Source organism: Carcharhinus amblyrhynchos, chromosome 34 (genome assembly GCF_965287045.1).
Source record: "Carcharhinus amblyrhynchos chromosome 34, sCarAmb.v2.hapA, whole genome shotgun sequence".
NCBI classification, from domain to species: Eukaryota; Metazoa; Chordata; class Chondrichthyes; order Carcharhiniformes; family Carcharhinidae; genus Carcharhinus; species Carcharhinus amblyrhynchos.
The window spans coordinates 15222139-15240093 of record NC_137357.1 but is presented as its reverse complement, the minus strand read 5'-3'; the positions used below and the strand labels follow the sequence as shown (position 1 = coordinate 15240093).

General features: G+C 48.3%; 1 protein-coding gene across 2 annotated transcripts in view; it reads right to left on the bottom strand.

Moving 5' to 3' along the window:
• Positions 1 to 7002: 7002 nt before the first annotated feature.
• Positions 7003 to 17955, bottom strand: part of tgfa (transforming growth factor, alpha) — a 42557-nt gene continuing 31604 nt past the window's right edge. For both annotated transcript variants that reach the window (XM_080217015.1, XM_080217014.1), the window contains 4 exons: positions 14744 to 14861; positions 12207 to 12356; positions 8616 to 8719; positions 7003 to 7436 (listed from right to left, as the gene is read on the bottom strand). In XM_080217015.1, coding sequence (XP_080073141.1) covers positions 7429 to 7436; positions 8616 to 8719; positions 12207 to 12356; positions 14744 to 14861 — 380 coding nt within the window. In that variant the 3' untranslated portion in view covers positions 7003 to 7428. The remainder of the gene's footprint in view (positions 7437 to 8615; positions 8720 to 12206; positions 12357 to 14743; positions 14862 to 17955) is intronic.

Sequence of the window (17955 nt, the reverse complement as noted above, 5' to 3'; positions counted from 1 at the left end):
TCTGATTTGCAAAGGTAACAAAACGGATAACTGGCACCATTCCTGTCTGGTATAAAATGAACAACGTCTATTCAGAGTTACTCAGCCGTCCAGTATGGGAAGTTAACCCTTTGCAAATTACCCTCCAAACGAATTCTTCCAAAAATAGATGAACAGAGGGGAATTAACTTTTGTTTTATTCATTGGTGGGACATGGGTGTCGCTGGCTGGGCCAGCATTTAATGCCCATTCGTAGTTGCCCCTTGGAGGGCAGTTGAGGATCAACCACATTGCTGTGGCTCTGGGGTCACATGGAGGTCAGACTGGGTAAGGGCGGCAGATTTCCTTCACTCAGACCAGAAGACACAGGAGCAGGATTAGGCCACTCAGCCCATCGTGTTTACCCCGCCATTCAGTCATGGCTGATATTTTCCTCATCCCCATTCTCCAGCCTTCTCCCCGTCACTCCTGATCCCCTTACCAATCAGGAACCGATCTATCCCTGTCTTAAAGACACTCAATGACCCGGCCTCCACAGCCTTCTGTGGCAAAGAGTTCCGCAGATTCACCACTCTCTGGCTGAAGAAATTCCTCCTCATCTCTGTTTTAAAGGATCATCCGTTTAGCCTGAGGTTGTGCCCTCTGGTTCTAGTTTCTCCTACTAGTGGAAGCATCCTCTCCGTGTCCACTCTATCCAGGCCTCACAGTGTCCTGTCAGTTTCAATAAGATCCCCCCCTCATCCTTCTAAACTCCAACGAGTACAGACCCAGAGTCCTCAACCATTTCTCATGCAACAAGCTCTTTATTCCAGGGATCATTCTGCGAGCCTTCTCTGGACCCTTTCCAAGGCCAGGACATCCTTTCAAAACTGCTCACAATACTCCAAATGGGGTCTGACCAGAGCCTTATACATCTCAGAAGGACATCCCTGCTCTTGTATTCTAGCCCTCTCGACATGAATGCTCACGTTGCATTTACCTTCCTAACTGCCGCATGAACCTGCACGTTAACCTTGAGAGAATCTTGAACAATGACTCCCAAGGCCCTTTGTGCTTCTGATTTCCGAAACATTTCCCCATTTCGGGAACAGTCCATGCCTCCATTCATCCTTCCAAAGTGCGTAACCTCACACTTTTTCACATTGTATTCCATCTGCCACTTCTTTGCCCACCTCATAGTCGAAGGACACGAGTGAACCAGATTGGTTTTTCTGACAATTGGCAATCGTTTCACGGTCATTAGTAGATTATTAATACCAGATATTCATCACATGAATTCAAATTCCACCATGTGCCATGGTGGGATTCGAACCCGGGTCCCCGGGATATGAGTTGAGCGTCTGGATTAATACTGTAGCGATAATACCACACGGCCATCACCTCCCCATTGATTCACCCAGAGTGATCCTGCTTTTGATCCAGGAGGGACACTCTGATTACGTCACATTGCTGCGCTTCCCATATCCCGAGCCTATCTCTTTGTGTCTCATTTCAGCCACATGTGATTTTTGTAATTTGTTTAGCTCAGTTGGCTGGACGGCTGCTTTGTGGTGCAGAGCAACACCAACAACGCAGGTTCAATTCCCGTACCAGCTGAGGTTATTCTTCTCACCCTTATCCCCTTGTCTGAGGTGTGGAGATCCTCAGGTTAAAGAGGGAGAGCAGGTCATGGTCACCTGGGACTGCGTTGACTTCACCTTGAACTCAGCTGAATGCCAGCTTTTCATCACCAAACTCTCTCAACCTGCATGGGAGGGGAGCATACGGACTCCCGACAAACAGTCACCTGAGGCTGGATAATTCTTAACTTAGGAGAATGGAGGGTTCTAGATAAGCCTAGTAGGTAGGGACATGTTCTGTGCAACTTGTGGACCGAAGGGCCTGTTTGTCCTGTAGTTTTTCTGTCTCTATAACCACTGTGGCACCCACAATATACAAAGAGACAGGCCGCACTCACAGCTCTCAACGAGGCAGTCCACACCCCGAGACCTGCAACACCGGTCCGGAGACAGCGACAGGTTTAAAAACCCTCGCAGGCCCTTTCCCATTGAGCCAGCTCCCCACTCAGGGAGCTTGTACTCCAGGGTGCCCACAGGGAGGCCTATCCGCGATCCCCTGCACATCACAACAATAATAAATCAAAGTGTCAAGCAGATCAAGATAGAAGACAAACTGCAAAGATTTCTATCGTTAAACTGAGGGTCATTTTCAAGGTGAGGAAATCATCTTTATCGTCCTGGCTACGGAGATATCAAACAAAATGGGAACATGTGGTGAAGAGATGCGAGTGTTGGACTGGGGTGGACACAGTAAGAAACTTGACTTCTTGTTTCTCACACATGCGGACGGCCTCAGCTGGGATCTTGGGTTCATGTCACACTATCTGTAACCCCCATGACTTGCCTGGGCTTGCAAAATCTCACTAACTGTCCTGTCTGGGGACAATACACATCTCTTTAACCTGTGCTTAACCCACTCTCCACTCACATTCTCTGTGCTTGATGACCTGTAAAGACTCACATTCCAACCATTATCTTGTAATTGTGTCTCTGTCCATCAACGCCGTGTTTGTGAAACCGAACTCTCCACTCACCTGATGAAGGGGCAGTGCTCTGAAAGCTCGTGCTACCAAATAAACCTATTGGACTTTAACCTGGTGTTGTGAGCCTTTTTGATATGGGAATAAACATCACTGACAACTGCTGACAATAGATAATTAAATCACTTACAGCCCTACTACCCCACAAGATAGGATCCCTCCAGTGCAGACAGAGGCCCTTTGGCCCATCAAGTCTGCACCGACAACAATCTTATCCAGGCCCTCTCCCCATAATCCCATATATTAACCCTACTAGTCCCCCTGACACTCAATTGAGCATGGCCAATTAACCTAACCCGCACATCTATCAGGTCGCCTCTCAATCTTTGTCTCTCCAGGGAGAAGAGATCTAGCTCCCTCAAATGATCTTCATAAGGCATGTCTCCCAATCCAGGCAACATCCTTGTAAATCTCCTCTGCACCCTCTCAATAGCTTCCACATCCTTCCTGTAGTGAGGTGACCAGAACTGCACACAGTACTCCAAGTGGGGTCTGACAGGGGTCTTATAAAGTTGCAGCATTACCTCCTGACTCCTAAACTCAATCCCTCAATTAATGAAGGCCAGTACACCATATGCCTTCTTGACCACATCCTCCACCTGCAAGGCCGAGTTAAGAGTCCTATGGACCCAGACCCCAAGGACCTTCTGCTCCTCAACACTGCTAAGAGCCCTACCCTTGATATTGTACTCCTTACGTAAGAGCGTAAGAACATCAGAAATAGGAGCAGGAGTAGGCCATCTAGCCCTTCGAGCCTGCCCCGCCATTCAGTAAGATCATGGCTGATCTGAAGTGAATCAGTTCCACTTTCCTGCTTTCTCCCATAACCCTTAATTCCCTTGTCTGTCAAAAACCTATCTACCCGTGTCTTAATATATTTAGCGAGGTCGCCACCACCACTTCAACGGGCAGAGAATTCCAGAGATTCACTACCCTTTGAGTGAAGAAGTTCCTCCTCAACTCCATTCTAAACTGCCCCCCCCACCCATTATCTTGAGGCTGTGCCCTCTAGACCTGCTGTCCTTTCTGAGCGGGAAGAATCTCTCTACCTCTATCCTATCCATCCCCTTCATTATCTTCATCCCATTGGTCCTGCCAAAATGGACCACTGCACATTGATCCATGTTGACGTCCATCTGCCACTTCTCCGCCCAGTCTTGCATCCTATCCATATCTCGCTGCAACTTCTGAAATCCCTCCAGACTATCCACAACACCACCAACCTTTGTGTCGTCGGCGAACTTACCAACCCATCCCTCCACTTCCTCATCCAGGTCATTTATGAAAATGACAAACAGCAATGGTCCAAGAACAGATCCCTGGGGCACTCCACTGGTGACTGACCTCCAGGCAGAAAAAGACCCATCACTGGTGAGACTGCACCTTGAATGGTGTGCAGGTCATGAAGGGAGTGGTTTAATTACATTGAAAGCAGTTCAGAAAAGGTTCATTCAGCTAATTGCTGGGATGAAGGAATCTGTCTCATGAGGAGAGGTTGAATAGATTGGGCCGAAACTCATTGGAGTTTAGAAGAATGAGGGATGATCTTATTGAAATATTTAAGATCTTGAGAGGATGTTGACAAGGTAGATTCAAGTTCATGTTTTTAGGTGTCCAGATCACCAACAACCTGTCCTGGTCCCCCCCATGCTGACACTATAGTTAAGAAAGCCCACTAACGCCTCTACTTTCTCAGAAGACTCAGGAAATTCAGCATGTCAGCTCCAACTCTCAGCAACTGTTACAGATGTAACGTAGAAAGCATTCTTTCTGGTTGTATTTGTTTGACGAATTTATTGGATTTCTATGGGGATGTGACTAGTGAGGTAGACAGACAGGAACCGGTGGATGTGGTGTTTCGAGATTTTCAAAAGGCGTTTGATAAGGTGCCTCACAAAAGGTTGCTTCAGAAGGTTCGGGTGCATGGAGTTGGCGGTAGGGTGTTAGCGTGGATAGCGGATTGGTTGTCTAATCGGAGGCAGAGAGTTGGTATCAATGGGTGCTATTCTGATTGGCGGTTGGTGACTCGTGGAGTGCCCCAGGGATCGGTGCTGGGGTGTCAGCTATTTACCATTTATATAGATGATCTGGAGGAGGGGGCTGAGTGTAGGGTGACGAAATTTGCTGGTGACACGAAGATGAGTGGAAAAGCAAATCGTGCGGAGGGTGTGGAAAGTCTGCAGAGGGGTCTGGAAAGGCTGAGCGAGTGGGCGAGGACCTGGCAGATGGAGTATAATGTGAGCAAGTGTGAGGTTATCCACTTTGGCTGAAATAATAGTAGGAGGGATTACTATTTAAAGGGCAAAAAGCTGCAGCATGCTACGGTGCAGAGGGACCTGGGGGTCCTTGTGCATGACTCACAAAAACCCAGTCTGCAGGTGATCAAGAAGGCGAATGGAATGCTGGCCTTTATAGCGAGGGGGAGAGAATATAAAAGCAGGGAGGTCTTGCTGCAACTGTACAGGGTACTGGTGAGGCCGCAGCTGGAGTACTGTGTGCAGTTTTGGTCACTGCACTTGCGCAAGGATATATTGGCCTTGGAGAGAGTGCAGAGGAGGTTCACTAGGCTGATACCGGAGATGACGGGGTTGGACTATGAAGAGAGACTGAATAGACTGGGTCTGTACTCGCTGGAGTTTAGAAGGATGAGGGGGGATCTGATAGAGACGTAGAAGATAATGAAGGGGATGGATAGGGTAGAGGTAGAGAGATTCTTCCTACTTAGAAAGGACAACAGGACTCGAGGGCACAGCCTCAAGATAAGAGGGGGGCAGTTTAGATCGGAGTTGAGGAGGAACTTCTTCACTCAAAGGGTGGTGAATCTTTGGAATTCTCTGCCCGTTGAAGTGATGGAGGCTGCCTCGCTGAATATATTTAAGTCACGGGTAGATAGGTTTTTGGCAGACAAAGGAATTAAGGGTTATGGGCAGAGCAGGAAAGTGCAACTGATCCACTTGAGATCAGCCATGATCTCATTGAATGGCGGGGCAGGCTCGAAGGGCTAGATGGCCTACTCCTGCTCCTATTTCTTATGTTCTTATTATCACAGCTTGGTATGGGCTCCTGCTGTGCCCAAGATCGCAAGGGACTATCAAAGGTCGTGAATGTAGCCCAATCCATCACACAAATCAGCCTCCCATCCATTGACACTACTTATACTTCCCGCCGACTCAGAAAAACAGCCAGCATAATTAAGGACCCCACGCACCCCGGACATTCTCTCTTCCACCTTCTTCCGTCGGGAAAAAGATACAAAAGTCTGAGGTCACGTACCAACCCACTGAAGAACAGCTTCTTCCCTGCTGCTGTCAGACTTTTGAATGGGCCTACCTCGCATTAAGCTGATCTTTCTCTGCACCCTAGCTGTGACTGTATTCTACACCCTCTCCTTTCTTTCTCTGTGAACGGTATGCTTTGTCTGTGTAGCGCGCAAGAAACAATATTTTTCACTGTTTGTTAATACATGTAACAATAATAAATCAAACCAAATCAAATCTCATGAGGGAATCAAAAAGTAGAGAGGGCAAAGCTTCAAAATCTGGGTCGTCCACTTCGGACGGAGATGAGGAGGAATTTCCTCTCTCGGAGAATCGTGAGTCGGTGGAATTCTGCCCTCCCGCAGACAGCAGTGGGGGATGTGGGTCAGTGAATATATTCCAGATTGAGCTGGATATGTTCCTGATGGACAAAGTACTCAAGGGTCAAGGGGTTGGCAGACATGAAAGTGGAGTTGAGGCCTCAGTCAGAACAGAAATGATGCGACTGAACAGGCTCGATAGGCCTAATGGACGACCCCTTACACCTATTTCCTAAAATCCTACCAAAGCGAAGTTGTTGGCCAGTTTTTCAATCACCTGACCGGGGTGACTCTGCATCAAACAGTCTAACTACGGTTGGGATGTTTTGCATTCTGGAAATGGAAAATCCCTCTCACCTCCCTTCACCAAATGAGAGAGTGACATCCTTTCCTGGGACACTCCTGCAACTTCCTGTGACTGACAATCCAGGACAGGAAGTGATGCGGATGTGAGCAGCCAATGGCAGCGAGGGCTTATCGTCCAGTCAGGTTGTGAGGAGACTGAGCCTCCCGGATTGCGAACACCCCCGTCTGCTTCAGGGAAAAGGCAGGGCTTCTGAAGTGTAGTCACTGCCATCGTGCATAGCAGCTCATTTATGCATAGCAAGATCCCACTCTTCCTCGCGGTGGCATGGTGGTTCAGCACTGCTGCCTCACAGTGCCAGGGACCTGGGTTCAGTTCACAGCTCGGGTCACTGTCTGTGCAGAGTAGCATGGGATATGGGCCAAATGTGGGCAATTGGATTTAAAAACATGGACAAGTTGGGCCGAATGACCTGTTTCCATACTGTAAACCTGTACGACGCGATAACTCTATAACACCATGTGACAGACACACACACACATATTAAAAAAAACTTTTTATTTTATGTCTCAGAAATTTAAATAGTTTCACATATAATTTGAGTTATTTTTCTGGTTGTTAAATAATGAAACAATCCCACAGGTATGGTTTTAAATTACATTCTGCAATTCTGAATGAGCAAATGGCTTGCTTCACTGCTTTTAACATTTCTATAAATTAAATCAACAATAAAGAAACAAAAAAAACATCAGAAATAGAAGTCCCACGTTGTACAAAATGCTTTCCTTTGTGCTCCTCAACAGGTGTGATTCTTGTGCCCAGAGGTGAGGTCCTCTCGGGTAAAACAGAAATGTCCGGGGGTCGGAGTGGGGGGAGATTCCACTGCCTATTACAGTGCTGTGGCAGTGCAGGAGGACAGATGGGTGGATGGATGGAGGTCAGACGTGGCGGTGCCGGTGTTTCGTTGCCTCACACCCCTGTTTGGGACGGAAAGCCAAGAGTTATTAAAACAGACATTGCCACCGGAAAGGCAAGTTCAATCACTGCAGGCTCAGAACATGACCAAAGAAAGACCTGTCCGCCTTCTCAGGACCCCCAGGATAAGAACATAATAAGAATATAAGAAATTGGAGCAGGAGTAGGCCATCTAGCCCCTTGAGACTGCCCCGCCATTCAATTAGATCATGGCTGATCTGAAGTGGATCAGTTCCACTTTCCCGCTTTCTCCCCATAACCCTTAATCCTCTTGCCTACCAAAAACCTATCTACCCGCGTCTTAAATATATTTAGCGACAGAGCCTCCAACACTTCAACGGGCAGAGAATTCAGGATGTTCCAAAGCACGTTACGGCCAATGCCTCACTCCTGGACACGCAGTCCTGGTTGTTCTGCAGGAAATGCCGCTGCCGATTTGCGCATGGCAAGATCTCGCAAACAGGAAGGAGACCATGAACTGACCATGTGATGAGTGAGGGAGAAAACCACCGCTCTTCCTTCAAAGGCGAGAAGATGCCGGCATTGGACTGGGGTGGGCACAGTAAGAGGTGGGGGGAGCAAGAAACTTTGTGTCGCTCAGGTGACAAGAGTTGTTTTGGCTGCAGCATTGGAAGTATATCTGAAATAAGCCTCTTCCTCTGTTTTTATTTTTGAAAGTTTTACCAGTGAGCTGAAAACACATTTTGTTTGCCATGCTGCAGTAAGGAATCCATGTTTTGGTGTTTTTGGAGAGCTGATGACGACAAGCTGCTCTGAATTTTCAAGATCATTCAAAATCAACATTCAGCCCATGGAATTGGGTTCCAGCATCATGTGAGCTTTAGCCTGTGCAGTGATAAATCTGCTTCAAGGGTTTTGTCTATGGCTTTTGGTTTTATTTGGAACACATTAGGGATATTCATTAAGGGTTATATATTATGGTGATGGTTTTGTTTCTTGTTTGTAATTGATAAAAAATTGTTGCTAACTTTCTTACTATACATGTTAACTATATTCTTCAATAAACTTTGTTTGATGAAAGCTCCCTCGTGGGTTACTTGAATCAGACCTGAAATGAAACATCTCTTGCCCATTCGAGCCAAGTTCAAGAGGTAAAACTTTTGATCCAGGCAGGTTTCATACAACAGGCTGGAGTTTCTGACCTGAGCCGTAACACTTGCCTGTGTCTCCCTGAGTGCTGGGCGGTCCACTCTTCAGCAGGTTGGCATCGGGTTTGGCAAATATCCTTCGGCACAGGTCACAGTTCCTCCGTTTCCAGCAACAACTGCCAGAGAGAGAAAACATCAAGAGGTGAGTCAGTAAAATCCGATGGACATGAGTTATGTTCTTATGTTATCCAAACATGGAACGTGGCTGCTGCTGAACTCAGCTGGTGCTTATTGCTTATCCCTTATTGCTCCTTGAGAAAATGGTGGAAAAGACACCTTCCTTAACCACTGAGTTACTCACTCAGCATTCCAGAGTCAACCACGTTGCTGTGGCTCTCCACTCACATGTCGGCCAGACTTCGATTTGATTTGATTTATTATTGTCACCTGCATTAACATACAGTGCAAACTATTGTTTCTTGCGCGCTACACAGACAAAGCATACCGTTCATAGAGAAGGAAAGGAGAGAGTGCAGAGTGTAGTGTTACAGTCATAGCTAGGGTGTAGAGAAAGATCTACTTAATGCGAGGCAAGTCCATTCAAAAGTCTGACGGCAGCAGGGAAGAAGCTGTTCTTTGACCGTATAAGGGCGGCAGATATCTTTTCCCAAAGGACATTAGTGAGCCAGATGGGTTTTTCCGACAATCGACAATGGTTTTGTGGTCATCGTTACTGAGGCTAGGACTGGAATTTTACTGCTCCGCCCACCAAGTAATCGGAGCGGGCGAAGGGCGGGCAACGGAAGTGTCAGTTGGCCTCGGGTGGGATTTTGCAGTTTTGGGACGAGAGAGGCCATAAGATCTCACCCTGGATTCCAATTTCAGATTCCTTCGACTGAATTTCAATTCTCCACCTCGCTGTCCCGAGGATACTTGTGTGGAATATTGGGGAAAAGAAGGTTGACCAGTATTGGATTGAAGAGGTTGGAAGAGTTTATAAATGAATTGATCGTGGGGATAAAGAGAGATGGTGAAGTGAGTCTTGGGTAGAGAGGGGAGAGCATCTGGAAAAGAGAGCTAGACCATTCCGGAATGAGCCAGGAAACAAACCCTCGTTCCTCTCTCCACAAAAAAAAGTCCAGTTTTACCCACTTAATCTCTTGAATTCTGAGATCAATTGGTACCTTAAGGCAAGGATGAAGGAGATGGAAACAAAGGCAAGAGTTGGAAGTAAGATTGAGATCTTTGACTGAACGGCTGAACAGGGGTTTGAGGGGCTGAATGGCCTCCTCCCAGTTCCACAGTGGTGTTTTGGCGCTTTGACTGACTTCCCTTTCATCCTAAATTCACTTCCTCTGGGATCGTCCCGATCTTAGCATCTATCATTGAACTCTCAGTGAGATCAGGGACTTGAGTTCTATGGATTTCTGGTAACATAGAAGATAGGGGCAGGAAGAGGCCATTTGGCCCTTCGAGCCTCCTCCTCCGTTCATCACGATCATGGCTGACCATCCAACTCAACAGCCTAATCCTGCTTTCTCCCCATCTTTGATCACATTCCCAAGTGCTGCATCTAGCCACCTCTTGAACACATTACGTTGGTAACCAGGTGTTGATCTGGAATGTTCAATCTGAGGGGGCAGTGGAGGCAGATCAGGGAAGGTTTACTGGGTCCAGGGAGTGCGGGAGGGAGTATTGGGTAGTTCTTTCAAAGAGGCGACATGCTTTGATGAAGCGGATTTGCTCAGTCGCAGGCACAATGATACATCTCAGACAGGAACCAGATCCCTGTTGTTCAGAGCTGTTTTCGTGGGTTCGGATGTTGAGGATTACTGTTCGGGTGGAGGAGAAACATGAGAAGGACTGCTCAGGGGCCAGATGTTTCAATGTCTTATTGTCAAAGTTGTCCTCTCTAAGTGGACTTGGACAGTCGCACAGTCATTCTATCCTTCTCCCTAAAACCTGCTTTGTAAAACGTTGCCACTTCTCTCTCTTCTCCTCCGAGGCTTCACACAAAAATGGCCTCTTTCACCAGCCTGTGCTGAGATTTATTGACACTATATGGGTTGACTTGTCTGATTAGGACTAGGGGGCACAGCCTCAAGATAGAGGGGGGGCGGTTTAGAACGGAGTTGAGAAGGAACTTCTTCACTCAAAGGGTGGTGAATCTCTGGAATTCTCTGCCCGTTGAAGTGGTGGAGGCTGCCTCGCTAAATATTTTTAAGACGCGGGTTGATGGGTTTTTGATAAGAGAGGGGATTAAGGGTTATGGGGAGACGGCGGGAATGTGGAACTGAGCCAAGACAGATCAGCCATGATCTTATTGAATGGCGGGGCAGGCTCGAAGGGCTAGATGGCCTACTCCTGCTCCTATTTCTTATGTTCTTATGTTCTCTGCCCAATTTCTCACTAGGTTTGAGAGAGTCAGTGAAACAAACAAAAAGGGAAGAGGTTGAGAGGATGTTGAACTGATGTTTCCCCTGGTGGGACAGACTAAAAATAGCAGGCACAAGTTTCAAAATACGGGGATTTCCATTTCACATGGAGATGAGGACATGTTTACTTCCTGTTGGAGTGTGGTAATTTGTGGTAATTATTCCTTTCAGGGCAACACAGCAGAGTCAGGGTCACCTGGCTGGAGGGACCAAGTGGGATGGAGGGTGCGTCATCACACCAGTGAGTGGAGTCCTCTCTCAGGCAGAAGGCAAAGTGTCAACTGTGGGGTTGCTAGCTTCTGTAGAATCATGTAATCTTAGAATCTTTCGGTGCAGAAGGAGGCCATTTGGCCCATCAAGCCTGCACTGACAACAATCCCACCCAGGCCTTATCCCCATAACCCCATGTTTTTTACCCTGTTAACCCCCCTGACACTAAGGGGCAATTTAGCATGGCCAATCTACCTAACCTGGACATCTCTGGACTGTGGGAGAAACTGGAGCACCCGGAGGAAACCCACGCAGACACGGGGAGATTGTGCAAACTCCACACAGACAGTGACCCAAGGCCAGAATTGAACCCGGGTCCCTGGTCCTGTGAGGCAGCAGTGCTAACCAATGCGCCACCGTGCCCACTCCTGTACAGTTTCTCACATTACTAAATACCTTGTATGTTTCCAATGAAATCTGTGAATGCGTATCATTACACAGAGTGTCGATACTCTGTGGAATTCACAGAGAACAGAAGCAGCTCAATTATTGAATATTTTTATGACTGAGTGTGAGAGATTCCTCGATGACAAGGCAATCAAAAGATGTGGGGAGTAGACAGTAAAACAGAGACCACGATCAGATCAACCATAACCTTACAAATAATGGAACAAACTCAAAGGGCTGAATGGTCTATCCCTGCTCCTATTCCATATGTTCCTCTGTGAGAAATTGAAAATAAGGACGTGTATTTATATCTCGTCCTACATAATGAGATGTCCCTTCTTGACCATCCTCCCCAGGCTGCTACATTTCAATACTTTCATCAGTTGTCAGGGTTGGTGGGACACCCGCAGTTCCCATGAGGCGCTCTGTCAATGCAAGTTCTTTCCTTCCTTTGAGGGGTTTGGTGGAGCCGTCCCGTTCCCAGATGGACCCCTCACTGTCCCAGTTAGAATTTGATGGCTGGTCACTAACCCTCACCCTGCCACCCTGGTACCGGCAAGACGGAACTTACTGTAGTAAGACGCACACTGCAATGAGGAGGACCGAGACGACGACAGACACCACCACTAATGTAGTGATGGCTTGCTGCTTCTGTTTGGTAGCCACCACCGCCAGCAGGTCAGCATGTTCACATCGCTCACCAACGAAGCCCGGGAAACAACTGCAAAGCAAACATTTCATTTGTGAAAGACATTCTCAAACTGATACAATCGCGTAACACGACAGGAGACCCTTCAGCCCATCATGTGCCAGTTCTGGATCTTTGGAGATAATTATCCAATCAATCTACCCAGATTCCCCAGAAGCCTGGGCGAGAATACAAGCACAGGGATGTACTTCTGAGGCTGTATGAGGCTCTGGTCATTTGGAGCATTGTGAGCAGTTTTGGGCCTCATATCTAAGGAAGGATGTGCTCGCCTTGGAAATGGTCCAGGGGAGGTTCACAGGAATGATCCCTGGATTGAAGTGCTTGTCTGATGAGGAACGGTTGAGGACTCTGGGTCTGTATTCGTTGGAGTTTAGAAGGATGTGGTGGGGGAATCGAATCAATAATTACAGAATTCTGAGAGGCTGAGATAGATTGGATGTGGAGATGTGGGAGAGACTAGAGCTTGAGGGCACAACCTCAGAGTGAAGGGACGATCCTTTAAAACAGAGATGAGGAGGAATTTCTTCAGCCGGAGAGTGGTGAATCTGTGGAACTCTTTGCCACAGAAGGCTGTGGAGGCCGGCTCATTGAGTGTCTTTAAGACAGAGACAGATAGGTTCTTGATTAATAAGGGGATCAGGGGTTATGGGGAAAAGGCAGGAGAATGGGGATGAGAAAAACACCAGCCATGATTGAATGGCAGAGCAGACTCGATGGGCCGAGTGGCCTAGTTCTGCTTCTAAATCTTATGGTTTTATGGTCTAAGCCAGCAACCCTTCCCTTTTGGACCCTTCCAATTCTTTATCAGCATTACAGCTTACTGGACGGTGCAGAACAAATCAAAACTCACCACAAAAAAAAACTCAACTCCGTCCAATCCCTCAACAAACCATCTTCATTGTCACAGCCATTGGTGATTTTAAACGCCTCTATTAAATGTCCTGTTAACCTTCCTTGCTCAGAGGATAATAATGGCAGTCTCTCCATATAACTGAGGGCTCTTGGGATGGCACAGTAGTACAGCGGTTAGCACTGCCGCCTCACAGTGCCAGGGACCCGGGTCCGATTCCCCCCTTGGGTCATTGCCTGTGTGGAGTTTGCACATTCTCCCTGTGTCTGCGTGGGTTTCCTCCGGGCGCTCCAGCTTCCTCCCACAGTCTGAAAGACGTACTGGTCAGGGTGCATTGACCCGGAAAGGCGCTGGAGTGTGGCGATAAGGAGGATTTCACAGTAACTTCATTGCAGTGTTAATGGAAGCCTTACTTGTGACTCGTAAATAAACTTTTGACTCCTTTCTTCTGCTAAGCTCTCGGGTGTCCTCCATCCAGTCTGTCCTGCCTTCCCCACACCCCTCAGAATGAGTTTGGATTTGGCTGCTGAGTCACTCATTACAACTGGGGAGAGCTAATTGACCAATCATTGTGGCTTCCTCATTCCCAACCCCAACCACTCGACCGAACCACACTGAAGTCATCTGAGTGGGACAGACTGAGTCAGTGGGTAACCCACCCTCTCTGAGCCAGACACAGAGAGGGCAGCACAATACACCCGAGCTTTGGGCACAGTCGATGGGGAGAAACTGAGTCCATCAGTGGAAGTATCACCAACCGAGGATGCAGAATTTCAAGTAACTGGCAAAGTGACAAAGGCAGCACGGTGGCACAGTGTGGAGTCTGCATGTTCTCCCCGTGTCTGCGTGGGTTTCCTGCGGGTGTTCCGGTTTCCTCTCACACTCCAAAGATGTGCGGGTTCGGTGGATTGGCCGCGTTAAATTGCCCCTTCGCGTCGGGTGGTTGGGGGGGGTGGAGGATTAGGAGGATAAATATGTGGGGTTACGGGGACAGGGCCGAGGTGGGATTATTATCGGTGCAGGCTCGATGGGCTGAATGGCCTCCTTCTGCACTGCAGGGATTCTATGACAAGGTGCAGATGACAGTCCTTCACGCAGTGAGTGGTAAGGATCTGGAACTCACTGCCCACTGTGAGTGTGGTGGAGGTGGGTTTGAATGTAGTTTTCCAAAGGGAAGTGGATCATGATGTTTTAACGTTTATTTACCAGTGACACAGGTGGGCTTACATTAACGCTGCAATGAAGTTGGGATGAGGTTATGGGGGAGAAAGAGGGCTAAGCGTTCAGCGAAATCTGCTGTCATTCACAAATGCCAACAAATTTACCTATAGATTGAAGGTGGCTTGTGAGGTGACTGTGGTGATTGTCCCTTTGAGGGCAACACAGCAGAGGAAGGTTCGCCTGGTTTGAGGGAACCGATCGGGATGACAGAGAGTTTATGAATAAATCCCTTTGGTGGGGGAGGGGGGGTTTCTGATGAAGTCAGTGAAAGTGCATTAAATACGTTCTGCCCCGCTTATTCCAGAAGCTTCTGAACAACCCGACTTACATGCACGTTGCAAAAGACTCCTGCCTCAAAAAGCGACACGTCCCATGTAAACAGAAGTGTGAGTGAGTGGCAGGACACTCCTCAAAGTGTGCCCGGACAGCTGCGGCAACTGGTGGACCTACGGAGACAGAACAAGGAGCATTTTGATAAGCAAACCAATCATCTCGCTCACCGTGGCAAGACCACGTCATGTCGTACATGTATCTACCGCACGTCGGGATTAGTGCTGTGGACTACCTCTTTAAGAGTGTGGGTCAGGTGACCCTCCCCAGGCTGTCAGCTCTCTCCATTGGGCAATCTGAGATCTGACTGTGAGCGAGTGAGTGCCGACCTTAAATAAACAGCTCCCGGGGTTCAGGTTACCAAGCCTACCCCGTGATTCCTGATGCACCGCCAGTCCATAGGGACATTATTTCTCCCTGAGCCGAGCAGCGTGGTCAGATTTGAGCCGGGGGGTGGGGGTGGGGGGGAGGGGGGTGGGGGGGGCGCGGCAGGGGCTGTCGGGGGTGCCACCTTTGCCCCCGAGGCAGAAATTTCAAGATCCAGGACTTGAGCGCAGAGATCCATTCGGACCCTGTAAAATACCGCGAGGGATACTCGGTTGATGGAGCTTGCATTTTGTGGGTAAGGGAGGTGACTGTGGGGCTGTTTCAGTCGGCACTAAGCATCGTAACTCATGAGTCAGCAGTCAGAATGTCTTCAGATCGCTTTTCCATTTCTCGAGCTAATGGAATCTTGCTGTGCACAAAACAGCTGTTACATCTGTCCATATTGCAACAGAGACCATCAGACATAGGAGCAGAATTAGGCCACTCGGCCCACCGAGTCTGCTCTGCCATTCAGTCATGGCTGATATTTTTCCTATCCCCATTCTCCTGCCTTTTCCCCATAACCCCTGATCCCCTTATTAATCAAGAACCTATCTGTCTCTGTCTTAAAGACACTCAATGACCCGGCCTCCACAGCCTTCTGCGGCAAAGAGTTCCACAGATTCACCACTCTCTGGCTGCAGAAATTCCTCCTCATCTCTGTTTTAAAGGATCGTCACTTCAGCCTGAGGTTGTGCCCTCTGGTTCCAGTTTTTCCCTCTCGTGGAAACAGAGGTTGGGTTGCCAAAAGAAACTTGTATTTGGGTTTCTGTTTGTCCCGTTGACAATCCTCAGGACATCGCCAAGAATTTTACAACCCCAGGAAGTTATTTCAGAAGCATCATTGCTGTTGTAGGAACCAGGGCAGCCAATTTACACACAGGAGGATCCCACAAACAACAAGGTGAGAAGACTGAGATCATCCATTTGAGCTGCAGGGTGAGGGGTGGGTATTGGGTAAGGATATCAGGGTTGGTTTCCCTGATTAGTGCCATTGTATTGCCTGCAATCACTCAGAAGGTCAAGAGGGCAGGCAGGGTCTCATTGTGGTTTCTAGTCTAAAGTAATATCTTTGGAAATGTAGTCAGCGCTGTGATGGAGACAAGCACAGCGGCCAATCTGTGCACAGCAAGATTCCACAAGCTCAACAATTGACGGAAGATCCGAAGACGTTCTGGTCTCTGAGTCAGGGAGTTGCTAAATGTCTCGGCCACAGTCGTGCAGCCCGTAGAGTGTCAGCCTGGATTAGGGGCTCAACTCGGAGTGGGGGGGGGGGTTGAACCCACAATGTTCTAACTCAGAGGGTGCACACTAACCAGTGCAAAACAGCTCGCACCCACTAAGGGTGCTGTCCAATCCAATCTCATTCCCTTTTCTCCAATAGATTGGAGAGACATGGTTGGAATCCATCATTCTGGAAGCCTGGATGTGGAGATGCCAGCTGGACTGGGGTAGGCACAGTAAGTCTCACAACCGCCTGGTTAGAGTCTCAAATTCCAACCATTATCTTGCAACTGTGTCTCTGTCGAGATCTGCTGTGTTTGTGAAACCGACCTCTCCATTCACCCAATGAAGGGACAACGCTCTGAAAGCTCGTCATTCCAAACAAACCTGTTGGACTTTAACCTGGTGTTGTGAGACTTCTTACTGTATCATTCTGGAATAGTGTATACAGCTGCCTCAAAGTAGAAGCTGCTTTGGTCTAGGGGGTGGGAAGGTGGCAGAGCGGTTAGCATTGCTGCCTCACAGCGCCAGGGAACCCTGGTTCAATTCTGGCCTCGGGTCACGGTCTGTGTGGAGTTTGCATGTTCTCCCAAGTGCCTGCATAGGTTTCCTCCAGGTTCCTCCCACAGTCCAAAGATGTGCCGGTTAGGTTGATTGACCATGCCAAATTGACCCGAATGTCAGAGGGTGAACAGGGTAAACATGTGGGGTTACGGGGTTGCGGCCTGGGTGGGACTGTGGTCGGTATGGACTGGATGGGCCGAATGGCCTCCTTCTGCACTGTGAGGAATCTACCATGGATTCTATGCTGAGTGTTACTGCTTTCTAATGAAAGACTTTTCCGTACAGTCCGTCCCTCGCATGTTTCTTCCTCCAGAGGTGGAAAGGCCTCAGGTACAGTCAAGTGTTAACAGTTTAAAAAGGCATCGCATGTCAACGTGTTGAAAATACGCAGGGACATCTGACATGCTCTGAACTGTGGAAGATGTTATTGTGTGGCCAGCACACAGTGCTGTCGTTTTGTTTGGAGAATAGGAGAGCTTTCATTCACCGGGCAGAATGAAGACATCCTATCTCAGCAGCTGTTGTCTGTGCAATGCCCGCTCACCCATGCCAGCCGCTTTGATCTGCCGACTGCTGGCTCAGGTACAGTCAAAAGCGCCGATTCCCCAAAGCTTCAGAGGCTTGGAGGTAGCCAGGGTTTCCAATGTCTGTATTCATGTGTTTACTGAGGGAGCCTGTCGAGTGGGAGAGAACCATTCATCCTTCAACCTGCTCCTCCCACCAGCCCTGTCGCTACTACACCTGGTACTCAGCACAGAGAGAAACTGTGCTGTGTGTGTGTGAGTATATATGTGTGTGGGTATGTGTGAATGTGTGTGCATGTGTGTGTGTGTCTGGTGTGTTTATATGTGAGTGTGAGTGAGTGTGTGTGTGTGTGACAGTGAGAGTGAGTGTGTGTGTGTGTATTTGTGAATGTGTGTCTGTGCATATGTGTGTGTGTCTGGTGTGTTTATATGTGAGTGTGAGTGTGTGTGTGTGTGAGAGTGTGTGTGTGTGTGTGTGTGACAGTGAGAGTGACAGTGTGTGTGTGTGTGTATTTGTGAATGTGTGTCTGTG